The sequence below is a fragment of the Neolamprologus brichardi genome, chromosome 13, assembly GCF_056152115.1.
Source record: "Neolamprologus brichardi isolate AB-2024 chromosome 13, ASM5615211v1, whole genome shotgun sequence".
Classification (NCBI taxonomy): Eukaryota; Metazoa; Chordata; class Actinopteri; order Cichliformes; family Cichlidae; genus Neolamprologus; species Neolamprologus brichardi.
Window position 1 is genome coordinate 6,762,461 of NC_142116.1, and position 17,369 is coordinate 6,779,829.

The 17,369-nt window shown below is 38.3% G+C and overlaps 1 protein-coding gene across 2 annotated transcripts in view; it reads left to right on the forward strand.

Annotated features, from left to right (window-relative positions):
* The first annotated feature begins 246 nt into the window (after positions 1-246).
* Positions 247-17,369, forward strand: part of ugp2b (UDP-glucose pyrophosphorylase 2b) — a 38,100-nt gene continuing 20,977 nt past the window's right edge. The window contains exons 1-4 of one of the 2 annotated variants that reach the window (XM_087850046.1): positions 247-545; positions 4,898-5,025; positions 7,204-7,311; positions 16,584-16,769. In XM_087850046.1, coding sequence (XP_087706172.1) covers positions 4,927-5,025; positions 7,204-7,311; positions 16,584-16,769 — 393 coding nt within the window. In that variant the 5' untranslated portion in view covers positions 247-545; positions 4,898-4,926. Of the gene's footprint in view, positions 546-1,015; positions 1,458-4,897; positions 5,026-7,203; positions 7,312-16,583; positions 16,770-17,369 lie in introns of those variants that run through there. The other variant, XM_087850045.1, reaches the window with a different exon arrangement.

The following is a 17,369-nucleotide window of genomic DNA, read 5'->3' on the forward strand; positions in this document are numbered from 1 at the left end:
CTACAGTGACCATCAAAACGATGAAAAAATATTGCCGTAAACAGTTTATTTTGCGACACCACGAAATAAACGATAGCGTAAAATTAAACGATAGACGTTTTTATATTGTCATCCAATATATATCGTTATATCGAAAAAGCCCTAATTTTGAGCTATCTTCAATCAGACATTGCCAGAAACATCGCACGTTGCAGAATCCTATTGGCTGTTAAAATCACGCACACAAAAACAGCTTTTGTCATTGGCTCCCATCCTCCCTCGGCGTTCCGATTCGTCGTTGCCTAGAATGGCACTGGAGTGTAAAATATCTTCAAAAACTATCCGATCACCTTTTTAACTTCTGCACCTTTTTTGTACGTCCTGTGCTTTTTGTAACACCCAGTCAGCGATGTCGAAGGGCAGCAGAAGCGGCTTGAATTAAGGTGTAAATAAAACACATACATATTTTTGTGTACCCTGCTGTTTCCTCTGCTGGATCTCTGTGGTCCTCCAGACCTGCAGGACCAGGCCGACCCCATCGACTTTTCTTCCGCCAGTATTCTACAGTAAGAAAATGGCTTCAAATGTCTGTGTATATGACGTGTTTCCCTCTCTAGATTAGGCATTGGTAGGACTGCACACGCGGCTGGTGTTGAGGCGCTATGTCCGGGTTTTCTTTTTGACATTTTTCAGCTGAAAAAGGTCGTTCCTCTTCCTCCTCCAGTGTTACGTTCACGGCACCGTTGTTGATTATAGTTGTCTCCTTGCGTGTGGCTTGTTTGTGGAGGGCATGGCGTTCATCTCTGTCTGTACATCACTCATTCATTTCCGCAGGCAGCAGGTCATACAGACAGCGTGGCTGTACCTGTGTGCCCGGGTGTGTCTTTGTGTATGTGTGCACATCTCGCCGGTTAATTATTGACGGCGTGTGTGTTAGTTGACTTTAAAAATCCCTGTGGCAGCCATAAGGTGATAAAAATGAAAGCACTCGAGGGGGAGGGGGTGAGGCGCTGGGGGAAAGAAGTGTCCAGAGGTTGTGAGACACAGTAAGGATTTGTGACGTGGTTGCAGGGTTGGGGCAGGGGGAGAAATACAGGCGGTACGAGCAGTAAAAGAGCTGGGTACATCGGATCCAACTTCACGTTGAGGGGAGGACCACTTGGCTGGTGTCCAGAGAGATAAGTGTGGTCGGATGAATGTGTCCTTGTTTTACTCGCAGGCACAGCGTCTTATCCTTTAAAGCTTCAACGCTGGATCGATTTAAAAGGCTTGGGCACCAATGAAAGAATGACCAGTCGGGTGATTTAAGGATACCTCAAGGAAACTTTTAATATCATTATTATATATATATTTTTAAATCCATTCACCGGATGTTTGCTCAATGACATCTGGTTTTTTCTGGGATACAAAACTTAAAGCGTGTCCACTATTATTTTAAACACTACTTGGCAGCTTAACCATGGCACTTTATGTCGAAGGTAAGTGATCTCTATTTTACTAACATTGTGACTCTAGGAGAGGGAGGCTTAAAGGATTATGTTTATTTTTTTAACGATCTATGTGTTTTTTCCTGTTCATTTCAGAACATTATTTACATCAACTTTAACTTTCCCCCGCATATGAGAAAGTGTGATTTATCACATTTTAATTTAAATCACTGATTATTAAAAAAATAAATAAAAATCCACTCTTTGCCAGACTGTTACAGGTTTAGTTGAGTTTACCATCATTCATTTGACTAATAAGAAAAGTTTTTTTTTTTTTTAAATTTCATAAATCTACTATTATTCCTAAACCTTTTAGTAATCATATTAAATAATCTTCACTACTATAGTAGAGTAGCCCCACTGTGATAAAATATGCAATAGTATGATAAATGTATGTTGAAGTCAATAAATGAATGCATTAATAACAATGAGTGATTGTTAACTGATGCCTTCATGTGAAAAATGAGGCTTTACGAGTTTTCTTTACATAATCTTTAGTAGATTATCAGTAATCTGTCTGTAAGCAAGGTCTTCTTGGAAGACCGTCTGCTCACAGTTTACTAGTTTACTCACTGGTTTCATTCAATTCCTCCTACTTAACATGAACACACAACCTTGAACTGCTTTATAGCAGTTATAAACACAGTTGGGATTTTTTTTTCATCATTGGTATCATTGTTCTGCTGACATGTGGTGACTCAAACACCTCATTGGGATATTTTACATAGGTTTCTGCTTCTAAAATGCTATAATTAACTGGTTGGTTAATGCTGCAATACTTCCCATGACTTAAAGTAGTTACACATGGCTGAATCCGCTTTTCCTGTTTCTTGTTGAGAAGTAAGAGTAATTTTGTCCACAGTAACACTGACACCTGATTTCATAAATCTTTAAATGGTGTTAAACTGTTTCCCTTTGCTACTGTCTGCTATTACAGTATGTCGTGGTATTTGTCATTTCAGTTTCCTGTAGCCATATTTCTCATATGTCTCTGTGCCAGGAGCAGTTGATTGTTGTGTTGTAAGGTCACTTACGGTTAGTTGCAGCGCTACTTGGGGAAATTGGCAATAAAAAGTCTGAAAGGCAGGATATCAGGAATTGATAAACTATATCTCACAGCAGGTTAATAATTTCTAACGTCTTTATATACTCGTATGCTTCTCATTTTTAAAGAAATGACAACAAATGGTACTATCAAGGCGTTCTCTGTGAATATTATTATATTTGTCATTGCCATTCATTATATTTGAGCTACAGTTCATGTAGGTTTTTTAATAACTTCAGATCTTTATTCTTGTTTTTGGAAAAGTGAGTTTCTGTTGTCATATTTACCTTTTTTTAAACCTTCCTTATAAACTCTCAGGTCTGTGTGTCACATTTTGCTTAACAAGCAGTGAACATGTTTAACTGCTTTTACTAATGGACCATAACAACAATTAGGATGAAAATTGCTGTGCTAGCAGGTATAATTGCCTTGTCTTTTTTTATTTAATCAAAGCTTTTTAACTGGTCAGTGTTTAATGGTTTTGTTGGCACATGCAGAGCTATTGTTTACCTTATGCTCGATGTTAACAGATGGACTGATATTTGATAATCATTTCTTAACATATACAACATAAACTGACATTTTAGAGATAAATTAGCCATAGATTAAGTTGATTTAAGATGCCAACAACATAGAACCTGTGTTGGGCATGTTGCTGTTAAAAAACTGTTTTCATAACTATTTAAAAGCTATATTTTCCTTTTCTGAATTACAGTGATCTGCTGTAACTTTAGATGTAATCACCTAGCTGTCAATTTTTTCCTGTGATGCAAGGAAGTTACATTAAAACTCCGCTTTGAGACTCTCAAATACCTCTCACAGTCCAAGGTTTCGTTTTTTAGTATTGTTTACTTATCTATGGAACAGATTGCTAGACACAAGCTAACATAATCACGAGGGTGTCACTGCTTGGAATAACGGGTGCTACAGTGACTCTTTAAGTATACCTCAACCCTTTTACGTCAAGTCTAACTAGAAGCATGACAGCTCTCCTCTTAAATGTCATTGCTTTTATCATACGGCGCAGATGGCTGTTGACTCAAAGACTGGAGTGTGCTCATGCTACAATAATGATACAAGAGCCTGTGTTTACTTCTTTGTACATCAGTCACTCAGGTGTTTCCATTGAGATCAGGGCTGCTGTTGATTAAACTGAGGATAAAATCGTTTGGTCTAAAATGACTGCAAGTAAAAAAAAATAAATAAATAATAATAATAATAATAATAACAAAGCAACAAATTCTCGTTGTTTGGTTTTTATTTATTTTCTGTCACATTTGTCATGTGAAAAAAAGTTTTCACAGGACTGGGAGATCCTGTGGGAGGGAAAAAGTACCCCTCATTATTCAGTAGCTTACATCTTTAGCCACAATAAGTTGAAGTAAATTTTTTATGACTTTATCAGATTCTCATATTCTCACTCATTGTGGTTGTATTTTAGGTTTTTTTAGGTTTGTGGGCATATGTTTATGTAAAGCTCCGTGAAGTTTCTGCCACAGCATTTCAGTCTGGTTGAATTCATTGACGATTCAAGGAACACAAGGTGTCCATGTGCTATAGAGATCCTCAGTGCGAAACAAGCCCAATTCATCACCCCCTGTGCTTCGCAGTTGGTATGAGGTGTTTATATGGAGGCAAGTTGTGCATTTTAGCAAAAGTGGGGCTGCGCATTATGTCCAGACATTTCCACTTTGGCATCATCCTCTGAAAGGACATCGTTCCAGAAGTCTTGTGATTTGTTCAGATGTAACTTTACAAACCTGAGTTTATGTGCAAGTGAGTTAAAAGCTATAAGTGCTTTAACACTTCAGACTATTTTTTTCTTTTACTGTTGTATCTGTATGATGTCAGAGAGAGGCGATATCCTTAATATGGACTTCTCAAGCACCCATTGGTGGTCTGTGGGTGCTATGCAGTGCTTGCAGGCTTACATCTTCATACTGTAGCTACCACCAAAATGGAAGTCGTCTGGCTACATGTAGAAATTCTGTCCATTAAACACTATAAACAGAATCAGGGTCAAAGAGCATTCAACCTCTTGATTTGATTGGCCAGTTACGCTTTAGATGGACTTATCTTTTCTGCACATTAAGGTGGAGTTTTTAGCTGGCTACAAAAGGGGTAAGAACTGAAATAATATATTCAGCCTTATTTTTTTTCTTTTAAAGTGGGTTAAAGTTTTAGAGCCAGGAAAAACCTTACAGGAATTTATGTTTCTATGTTGCGTAATCAGACGTAATTTTATCACACACAAAAATAAACAATGAATAAAATCAGCAAAAAAATCGAGAAATGTTTCACTCTGAGGATTGAGCATATGATACGAATCAAAGACGTTAAAACTGTCCCCCGTCTCACTCCGTATCTCGCCGTCTTTCGTGCTTAGGTCTGAGTAAAGGTGTGGCTAACGGAGGGATGGCTCAGTTCCAGGAAATGATGCGGCAGCAACTGGAGAGCTCCATGCACGATGAGCTGGAGAAGCTGCTGGACACCACCACAGGGGCTGAGCGAGAGGTAAACCAACTGTCTGCTTCGCTGTCTTTCTCCCTCCCTCTCTGACCATCTGGTTGTGATTCAGAGGGTGGTGGGGTCACAATGCTGGGAAAACACAAAAAGTGACACATACTGGAGCACACTGCCAAAAAGGGTTCCACCTACATATCTCATAACACTTTAGCAGCCAAACTTCTTAAGCAACATTCGCCCATTTTTGTCTGGTTTTATTCAGACATAGTGCGTCAGCAGAGGGGTGCAGGCCCTAAGAGACAAGGCAGATTTTCTCAGTAGCCCTAAATGAACCCGAGTGAGCTCTTTTCAGCCCACAGCACCAATGTAAGACTAAAATCCAAATTAAAATGGCAGCATTAACACTCTACAGACTCGTCTTTCCTCTGTGTGATTTCTTTGGTTTTAAACTAGCATAAAACATGGGACAAAACTGGAAATAAACGCACAGTGTTTAGCAGTAAACTCTTTCAGGCATTAACCAAACCTTGTTTAACTGCAAGCAATCAGGGACTAAAACACTCAGAGTAAAGAGGTGAGAAGTCGGTCACATGCAGGTGTGAGCGGTAATTCCCACACACTTTCAAATATATTAACAGGAATCGCTTTTGTACTTGCTGTAACTTATACGTATAAAACGCCATGTGCACGCATACACACACAATGGGTTACTCATTGAACTTTGAAGGTCTCCAGTGTAATTGGATACCAGTGTGAAAGTCGAGACAGTGACGGCCACCTAAACTGTTATTTGCTCCACATTGGGTGTTTGACTTTTTTTCATCACCCATAAATGGGACTTTTCCTTTTCTTTTCCTTTTTTTTAAATTAAAAGATGAAAAAGCACAAAGCTACGTGGCACGTGACAAAGTCTGGACTGTACAAATCCAAATATTTTGTGTAAAAGCAAACAAATGTCAATTTAATTTCAATAAATCCAACCAGCTATGTGTGGCTGAAATGAAGCAATTATACTGTAGATTTCACTTTTTAAAATAAGATACACTTTGTTATTATTCCCACTGGCTGGTGAAGTTTAGAATGTATAAATACATGATTCTTGTCTTTGATGTCCAGATGCTGTTTCATCTGTTTGTGTGCACATCTGTTAAAGTTGTGTATAAAATAGTTTCTGAAGAAAAGTTCAAAACAAATTTCATATAGTCACAGTGGACCAGACAAATTGTATCAAACCTTCAAGTAAAACAATTAATGTGTATTCAGGACAAAAAAGGGTGTTTAAATATTTTTCGGGACCTTGGCTATTTTGTTAAAAATATAATAACTATATGATTAAAACAAATACAGATTAAGGCTTCAAATGTGGAAATCTAAAAAAGGTCCTTTGCTGCAGTTTTGCACTATACTGTTGTGCTAAAAGAATATGCTAAATCACCCACAGGAAAGAAATAAACACTTTTTAAATGAAGTTCACGCCCATAAATTTGCATAGAACAATAATGATCCTTTTTATATGAGAGGTATGGGGCCTTTGAAGCACACTGCTTAATGTGTGTAACAATCCATGAAACTGAGACCGAAATTGCAATACAGACGTCTACAATGTTGTATCGCGAATTCTCAAACTCATCTTTTATATTTAAAGCTTTCCAGTATGACTTTGATGAATGGAAGTTTTTAAATTCAAGACACCAGCCCCATTTAAAGAAACCGTAAAATGCCTGTAAAATTAAGTATAGTGGTTTTAGTCAAACCATTTTCCCAAGGCGTGCAGCTTCTCTTCTGCCCTCAAAACGATAATACTCTGAAATAACTGAGGCAATTTCAGAGGTGATTTTCAACATTTTCATGTCTTTCTAGAAACCACTTCATATTGACTTTGCAAACCTCAGCCTTAGTTTAACCTCCTAGGACCTGGCGTCCACATATGTGGACATCACATTTTGGGTTATTTAGACCAAAATACTCAATTTTGCTCTACAAGGGCCTGATATCCACTTACGAGGACATTATACTGCTACTGTTCTATCAAAATTTTAAACGAATATCCTCATGTGGCTCTTATTTTTCTTAAAAACAAAAATAAGGTAAAAAAAAAAATCTGGTAATTCTTTGTTTTTACATTCATCGGGCCCCAATGTGCCCAAATATCAAAGAGAAATTAAAAATGCATGTCGTGGAAGAGCTCGGGTCTTAGGAGGTTAAGATAACATCTTTGTTTTTCAGGTATCCAAGAAAGACTTTGGGGGCTTCAAGAATCTCTTCCATAGATTTCTGCAGGTGAAGGGACCATCAGTGGAGTGGATCAAGATACAGCGACCTCCAGAAGACTCTGTAAGTCTTCTTTTTTTGGTTTTAGCGGTTAATTGTATGTTTGTCTGTGTCGACTCTGGATTTGTCTTTGTTTAAAATATTAAAGCATCTATTTTCCTTGCAGAAGGGGGCATTCGACCCCACAGCAATGGTAGATATGTCATATATTTAAAAAGTAGCTGATATTGAATACAGAATAAAATAACTTGTAATCGGTGGGTTGTCGGATTCGATTTGATTTTACCCTTACCACTGAAAGTACAAGTGAAATGAGGAAATACGATTTTGGTGATGAATTCACTATTTGTGAGATTAAGTGACACCAAAAGATTGCAGTGATAAGTTCTTCTTTTCAACTTGTGAAAGCATCGCTCATTTCAATCCCAGATATTCGTCATTCACTGTGATTGTGGGGGAAAAACCATTTAAACAGTTGGTGTTTCGCAAGTTTTAATACCAGCGCGTTGGTGTCGTTAAACCTGTCGTGAAACCTGCATTTATATTTCTGCACAGCGACGTTTTCCTAACAACGCCTAACACAGTCGGTAATAAAGTTTGTTTTAGTGCTTCAAGAATCTGTCTGATGTGTGACTAACATTACTCAGCAGCTTCAGAGCTGTTGGATGAGCTTGCTTTGGAGCTCTTTATAACAATGGCAAGAATAGACGATTGTATTAGTTTGTTTGCCTAAAAATGCTCCGCTTAGAAAATTACTTTTACACTCTGGACAAACTAGAAATTCAGCTTGCCTCAAGATTTACAATGAACTAAGGAGTTCCTGCACCAATGAAAACCTTTGTTAGAGTCAACAAAGAGAGAGAAAACAGATGTGTGGTTCTCATCAGCTATTATTTTCACCTCCACCAAGGAGGTCATGTTTTTGGTAGCTTTTGCATGTGTGTCACTCTGTCTGTAAACAGGATGGCTCGAAAGGTTTTGAGTGAATTTTGATAGAACCTTGTAGGGGCGTAGAGTGGAAGCATCTTAATAATCCATTCAAATTTGACTTGCATCCACTAATGTGTTCAAGGTCCACATAATGATTAATTTGCATAAAATTGACAGTAAACCTTGTGACTTAAAACCTGTGATTCTTACAGATGTGGCGTGTATCGTCAACATATAGAAAGTTCTATATAAGGATTGGAAATGTCATGTCACATTTGACCACACGCACACACATTCAAGGTCAGATAGATTGGACTCAAGGTCAAAGTGATAATAATGTTATTCAGAGCTATTTAAAACTGTTTCTTACTGCCATTGTTTATACTGACAACATATAGAAGTAGAAGGAATGATATATGGAATATCACATCATTTTAGAAACATATTTACTCAACAATGAAATGAACACCACACACAAAACACAAAATGAATGTATAGAATAATCCAAGTCTGTAAACAGAGGCCATTTTTTTGGATGATTGAGTGACCAAAATTCAAAGTGGGTGGGTTCAGATTACACAATTACACAGAATAGGTTTCCTTTTCTTGCTAAACTTCTCTGTACGCTTGCAGGCTGCTGCATAGAAAGTGCTTAGGTGTTGTCAGCTAGCACCGGGGGACACTGTAAAATATACGGATCAACCAGTAATTTTTTTTTTGTGTGTGTGTGCTTGGTTGGTTTGTTGTTCCCCCTCTTGTCTTAAAAAGCGTAGTGACTTTGTGTTCAAAAAACTAACATGGTGGAAACCTGAATCATTTTTCCTTTCATTAACCCTTAATGGGCCAGCAACACAAGACCTTTAGAGTCCTTTGTGCTGTGCCTTTGCCTCTAGCTAGCTCCAAGTACCACACATTTTCTTAGTGGGGTTTCGTCTTTCTACACTTTAAGGATAGTCTTTGTTCTCTTCTATGTGTCATCCACAAATGACGTCAAAGCCTTACTGTTGAAACTGAAAAGTCAGATTTTTCTTCTTTGTAACGGCACTCGGGACCTCCAGCAGTTCTTGAGCTGTAGAAAGACTGTTCTTCTCTTGATCCCATGCTTTGACATCTAAATCTGGACCACTGTGCTTGGTAATGATGACTTCACTATTCCAGGTCCAAGTATGACTGACTCGGCACTGGTTACATTGATTCTTATAATTGTCTTATTGTCCATCATATTGGATGTTGGGGCCTACTTGTGATCGGGTGTTTGTTAGCATCAAGTTGTGCGAAAGCAGAGCTATGTCATCCCAGTGTGTGCCAGTGTCTACGTCTGTTTTATACAATCTATAAGTGCACCTCCATAGTTTGCTTGTCTGTTTGTAATCCTTCTTTCTGCAAACGAACACCAGTGCAGTACTCCTGGCTTTACTTTATTCCATTACAGTAAAGCCATTACAGTAAGATCCATTATAATGTAATCTTGGTGACTGTTAACATTTTTAGACACAGGGTTATCTTATTAGAATGATTCTAAAGAAATGTTAATGGACCACTGTAGACTTTACAAGGATAACACCCACATTTCTGAGCTGTTTGTTTGTATCCTGAAGGCCCCCTCGTGGATTGCAGTAGTCAGCCTCTTTCTACTGTGGATAAAACTACAGATGAAGTTGACCAGCTTCTCTTTTCTACCACTCTGTGATCAATGACATGGGTAATTTCTATCTAACTATACCTAGTGCCCTTTATTGAGCACATATCGTTTTAACAGGGGACTTTAAAATAGCTGTTAATTTTTGTTAGCATTTACACCTCTAACTCTACACTGTCGTCTTAGCAGGAAACCAAACAAACCAACCACACCAGCCAGAGGACGTCATCATGGCGCTAGTGTGCACCAGTCACTTTACATAGTCAAAGTGTGAAACTGTCAGGGTGTCTAGAGGTTGTTTCTCTTTCACCAAAAAAAAAGCCCACTTTGTAGAGCTTCGATGGATGCCTTTAGTGCTCCCCTCCAGTTTCCCCAGTGCTGCATGTTTTTGTGTTAACTTAATAGTGCAAGATTGAAGTTTAGTTTAATCTCAAAAGGAGGATCTTTGAAATATAAACACTCCATTTTCGTTGAGCTGTTGTTGAGCAGTTAGGAGCAGCGCCTGAGTGCAGCCAGTGAGCAAATGGATCTGCAGAATCAGATGAGTGTGAGAGTTGGCTTTCAGTCTGCGTTCTCTTTGGAGAAACTCTGTGGAAGTTAATCTCTCTCTTTCTCTTTTGATGGAGTGGAAAGTCTGACTAATAACAGAAATGAAAACTGCAGTAATGAATTGTTGAGCTGTAAGATGAGATTGCACAAACATGTTAAGGCAAAACATCAGACCTTGTGAAACACAGGGGAAGAAAAAAGAAAATTTAAATGATGAATTAGTTGGATTAGATGCTCATTTACAAAAGCATCAATGTCAGCAGCAACGTGTTCACCTCAATTTGACACATTTAGCCTAGCAGGGTGTCACAATCTAGTGTTCTGGTGCTGGTGTTGTGCCAAAAAAGGATTACTGGTATTTGAACTTTGGTAAATGACTTGTTGACCTATAATCTGTCAGAAAAGATTATAGGTCATTTCTGAGTTCTGGCCAAGAGGGCAGGAAAAATTGCAAAACATAGCATAGCAGCTCTATAAATGTGTTTAGGCAAAAAAAGGTTTGATTGCTTTATAATTTAGCTATAAGCATATTTGCACAACAGCTCGTTTTTTTTATTCTATAACCTTTTTGTAAGTCCTGTCGTCTACTGTGTATTTACCAAACAAGAATACTGGAAGTTAAAAGTAAATGCAAACATTGGGCATCACTTTTGGGGACAACACTGTCACCAAGCCCGGATAATATAGGCGGGAAGGGCATCCGGTATGAAATTTGCCAACTCAAATATGCAGATCCACTGCGACAATCCCTTGGGGAAATAAAGGGAACAGTGAAAAGTACCTTTAGCTGTTAAGATGTCACTAAGGCATAAAAACATAGTTGTGTGCAGGCAAGGGTGCAAAGAGCAATAAATATTCTCAGTAATAGTGGTTATGATGCAGCAATGAGCATCTGAAGAATTGCATGTAAGTATGTGCTTGTCCTATTATGTGATTTGTTTTATTTATTTCTTTATTACCTTAAGCCATTTACAAAACTAATAATAAACACTAGTTTGTATAGAAATTGAAGGTCTCTGTTTTTAAGTGTCGCTGCGGCCATCTAGTTTAACCTGTAAAAATGGAGAGCCACATGTCTTGAACGTAACCATAGCTAATGATTACACCCTTTACCGGGAAACCACAACATCCGCGCTCTGTGTCACACCCCGCTCTCCTACCACACCTTTGTACTCCTCGTACTCGCCAGATTTGGAGAGCTAAAATATTTTGTGCAGATTGTTTTCATTTACACCACATCGACACCAGCTTGCTTAAATTAGCTGCCTCACAGCTTAAATAGCTAAAGAGACTCATGAAGCGTACACGTGTGCATTCCTAACATTGCAGTCCGTCACGGCTATGAAAGCCATGTGTCAGTTTCTCATGTGAGCTTTGTTTGTGAAGTTTGTGGTAAAGTTTGTCAATGTGTTGCAGTTTATTTCTACAGTTTTTTTCCTCATTTCTTGTGTTTGACTGACACGCATAATCGTGCAAAGTCACTTGTCCTGTTCCACCGAATTAGTTTGAATGAATTTCAGAGCGAGTCACTCAGGTGTAACAAAAGAATTGGTTACTGAAGCTTCCCAAGTGTTTCCTTTATAGACTTTCTTGTGCGTCATAGGTTCACGCCTGTCACCTGCTTTTTCCTTGTAATTTCTTTGAAATCTGTACTTGTGGACACAAGCTGAGTTCATTTTAAATAATGATACATTTTCAGTGTGAATAAAACTAATTAGCGTTTGACAAAAACACCCTGGAAAACGTAGTATTTATAGCTTCCTTCTACTTTCTGTACCACTCTTTGAGTGCGCTGTAAGTAGTAACTTATGATTTTTTTTTAGTGTTTTGTGAATTATTAACTGCTGTTTTACAGATCAGTCATAAACTGTTATTAAACTAGGAAGGAAGGTTAGGAAATCTTCTCAAAAGTCAACCGTCCTATCATTCCTCTGTTGGATTGTTAATTTGAGGGTGGGTTTTAGAGGATTAGTATTATTGGTTATTATTGGATTATTGGTATATTGTTTTTTGTCTTTATAGTTGGATTAACGACCCACAGTAATCTCTTCCTGTTGTTTCCTCTCATTTTGAGGTTACGGAGCTCTGCACTCATTTTAAAGAGTGCATAGTTGTACACCCACACATATCTGTGCCATAAGTTATGAAATAATTTACCCAAACTGCATCTCAGAAGTTGCTCACTTCCTGCGTGAAACGACTGTTGCACGCCAAAGTAAAAGTATAGTCAAACAGATTCAGTCACATTTGAATCTGATATTATTTTAATGTATTTTTAATGGGTGGGCAGCGTGGTGGTGCAGTGATTAGTGCCGTGTTGATGCTGATTTCTTGAGTATGAAACTATTTGTGGAGTTTGCACGTTCTCTCCAGCTTGCTTATGCAGTCCAAAGACAAAGATGTCTGATGAATTGGCTGTAGATGTAAAGCTGTGCCTGAATGGCTGTCTGTCTCTTTGTGTTAGCCCAGCATCGGACTAGCAGCCTGCCCTATGCTCCAGCCTCCAATATGTCCCTGAATTGGATAGGAGAAGATGTGTGGAGGCATGGCATTTTTGATGCAAACTATTGCAGATCACTCTGATTATCACCACTTTTTGGTAGCCAAAAAAAAAAAGTATCTTTGACTGGTTGGACAGTTGGAGCACTTATCTTGTGCAGGAATTTTATTATCCATTTATTATTAGCTTATGAACCATATATAAATAGATTAACAAAACCTTGCAAAGGATTTATTAAAACATTGGTTACTACTCATGAGCTGTGTTTAAACAGTGATTTTTCTATAACATTTTTAAAATTCCAGTAGTTTCATGCGTGCTTTCATGTTCATCAGGTGTCACAAAATAAATGGAATAAACAGAACTCTGGAAAGTGTTTTTCGGTACAGTAGCTCAAAGAACACAACCTGATCTTTCTTACCACAGACTCTGTTTCTCACTGTCAGCTGTTACGCCACTCTGCAAGCTAAACAAACAAAGTAAAAATGTTTGGCTTCTTCTTAAGAAATACTTTTCTTATAGAAGTAGCACAGGATAAGCCAGTTTGGTTTGTCTCTGTGTGATATGTTTTTATACACGATAAGTAAATGATGATGTTACTTTAGTTCTTAGCTGCTTTTTCCTTCTTCTTCTTTTTTGTCCTTAACAATCTCAGAAGCTGCAGACACAGAGAGAGAAGATTAAAGATGGGAGAGTAGGGCAGGAAAATAGGAATAAGGAGCAAAAGGATGTGGCTTCACAGAAAGATAAGGCTTCCATAAAGAAAGACGGAGACAGAGAGATGATAAGGTTTGGGAGAGAAAAGTGATGAGGCAAGAATTGGAAACGGAGAACATAAAATGAAATCAAAGTCGTGACAGTGACAGACTGTAATGAGACTGTGGAGATGATATATGCATACGAGACAGAGAGGAACTGAAATAAGAGGGCACATGGTTAGCTAACGTTTCCTAAAAACTACAGCCAAAGGAAGCACTTGAATTACTGCAATACTCAATATATTGCAAGAAAGTCATCTATTACATATAAATGTATCTAAGTGTAGATCATTATTATTTAGCTTTATTAATGTGGCAGTTTAGTGAATTAAATCTTCTTCTTCAGTGCTGGTTAGCTAACTTCTGTTCACTCCAACCTGGAGGTGTGATTATTAGCGCTTCAGACATGCTGGACTTGCAAAAACATGACAGAGAGACAAGTCATCCAGAAACAAAACAACACAATTGTGGAAGTTTCTTTTTTCTTTTTTCTTTTCTTTTCTTTTTTCTTTTCTTTTCTTTTCTTTTCTTTTCTTTTTTCTCTTTTCTTTTCTTTTCTTTTTTCTCTTTTTCTTTTCTTTTCTTTTCTTTTCTTTTCTTTTTTCTCTTTTTCTTTTCTTTTCTTTTCTTTTCTTTTCTTCTTTTCTCTTTTCTTTTCTTTTCTTTTTTCTCTTTTCTTTTCTCTTTTCTTTTTCAAGAATAAACTAAATAGACTGGTTGTCACCTTCATTGTTACCCCTTGAGTCTCTTCCCAGCATGGACATGCACACGTATGAAACATTTTCAGCATTTCTACAAGGACAAACTTGTGAACTTTGCACCGCTTACCCCCCTTGGGCTGAGCGTTTAAATCTCATCTTCAAGATTATTTGCTGACGGTAATAAAAATGCTGGATAAAAAAAAGTCAGACTCAGTGCTGTGCTCCACACAGCATTGGAGCTGTAAGAGGTCATATTGTTTTGTGTGCGTGCGGTTTGCAAAAGATGAGATGAGGTTGCGGATTATTTCGTGCATTGTTGTGATCCCGAGGTTTGTTTTCTGTAGAAGATGTTTGTGGCTTGGAACATCTTGAATATCTTTATGCATAAATGGCAGTGGTGAGTTTTCATTTGTATAAAAAAAAGAGAAACTTTGAATGATGGGCGAATGGAAAAATACAAATGTTTAAACGACTTGATGGGAAAATGCACAACTCTGACTCAGTAACAGCTGAAAGTAATTTCATGTCCGGGGATGTTTGAATTGTTTTCTTTGAACCTTTTCTAAAAGGAAGACGAGTGATTGTCCCCACAAAAATATTTCCAGTGTTTGTCTCCTAATATTGTCTCCTAGTGACAGTAGTGTTGCGCTTCCACTGTGCTTAGTAATCTCAGTGTAGTGAGAAAATGTCTTTCTCCTTCGACTCGTGAAAACCATAATTTAACTGTGTAACATGACAAATCCTGCTGACGCCCTCATAATTGTAATCGAACAGTGGGCTCGTTGCGGTCGATATAATACTCTGCAGATTTCTTTTAGGTGTTCACCTCTGACAGCAGCTTTTCAGTTAGAGGAAATGGTGAAGAGCAAATTCAGCACATTTCTCAGTCAGTGGTCAGTGAGATGTTCCCTGGTCAACAAATGGGGTTTTAACTTGCCTGGCTGTAGCTGGAATCAACACACACGCAGGAGTCAAAAGTAAAAGTAACCCCCGTCTGTTTTCTCCAGAAAGGGAAATGAACATCAGCGTGTGGGAGACATTTCCCTCCGGGGGGACAGGGATAGGACGGGGAAATCGGCTGAAAACATTTCACTCGTTGTAAATAACCTCACGTCAACAGCCTCTCTTCCTTCACTCCTGGACTTTTTTGATACCCAATACTTGCAGGGATTTCATCTGTCTGCGCTGTTATGCACAATAATCATCTCCATTCCTTTAATGCAAGTCAGTAAACACATTTTACCGCCTCTAGCCATCCATTTGTCCTTTACGATGCCCGTCTCTGTGAAGGACGGAGAGCGGGCAGCAGCTGCATCATTTTTGTGTGTTGTGTTTTGTAACCTCATCCTCTGTGTGTGGCGAGCAAAGGGGATAAACAGCAGAGAGACCGTTTCCAGCAGGAGGTCTGCTGTTTGTCCACTATCACTGATCAGCTACTCTGTTATTTTAACAGGAAGAGCAGGCAGGATGACATCCGGCCTTATCAGTGCTGACGCATTAATCGCATGATAAAACTGCACAGAACACGACTTAAGCACAGACGGGATCGATCGCATTGGAACATTGCAAAATATCACGACATATGGTTAAAATTTAGCTTCTTGATTAAAGTTGAGAAGAAATAATGGTGGGAAAAGGGGTGAACTGCAGGTTTACATGTTCCTAGCTGACACAATATATTTATATAATCATCATCTGTGGGCGACAGCAGTTGGGTAGAAACGCCGATGTGAGAGCTGCATTGCTGATCCTCTAATGTACATTTACACACCATACTCCAATAAATCAACAGAACTGCTGTGTACTGTATGTATAAACTTGCTGTGTTGTGTATCAAGCTTTGTTAATGACTATTTTCTGCACCATTCGCTCGAGAAGCAGTTGCAGAATGTCTGTTTGTATTGTATGCACTTTTCCCAAAAGCAGTTTGCTGCAGATCAAGTTAACAATTTCTGACATTTTCACATTTCCATATCACGTCAGCCCGTTTCATTGCTCAGCTGGTAATTAGTCCGCCCACGCTCAAAGCTGTTAATGTCTCTGTTTTGCTTTTGTAAAGAACTTAAGACTATCAGTTTGCTTGCAAAAACCGAAAAATGTAAAAGAACGAGAAAGGTTGGTCAGTCACAGGTGATCTGTGAGAAGATGCAGAGGCTGTGCATTTGGATGCACTTTCAGAATTAAAAGAATTTATTTGCTTTATTTTTGTTTGTTTGCTTTTTTTCCTGACCCGCAGCCATCTCCTTTCTCTCCTCCAGATTCAGCCGTATGATAAGATTGCCGCTCGAGGCTTGCCGGACAATGTGGCCAACAGCTTGAACAAACTGGTGGTGGTGAAGCTGAATGGAGGCCTGGGTACCAGCATGGGATGTAAGGGCCCCAAGAGCCTGATCAGCGTCCGTAACGAGAACACCTTCCTGGACCTCACAGTGCAGCAGATAGAGGTAGAAAAGCTCCACTCTAAAAGCCTTGATTGAAAGAAATTTTGTGAGACGTGTTTTTATATCCCACAAGCAACAAAGCCACACTACCTCACAAACGGATTGCATGTAGGCTAATTGCCAATGTAATACCATTTAACAGTAAAGTGATAGCAGACTAAGGTTGTCTTACAATAAGAACTAACTAACATTTTCCCTGTGGATGTGCAATATTTCATTTGTTTGTTTAGAATAGAATTAGAATAGAATTCAACTTTATTGTCATTGCACATGCACAGGTACAGGGCAACGAAATGCAGTTTGCATCCATCTAGAAGTGCTTTAGTGATATAGATATATTACAATATATGTTAGCAATAATATAGATATGTAAGTAGGTTACAGAAATGGGTCTATTATGGTATGTTATAATGTACATGGTATGAAGTATGTTATGAATATTCTATAACTATAAGTATGTACAGGCTGTAGTGAGTACAGGCTATGAACAGGCTATAAATATGAAATAAAAAAACTATACAGAAATCTGAGATATACAGTTATACAGAAATGTGAACTATGCAAGTTATAAACAGTTGTAGGATTAAAAATTATCGTATGTAC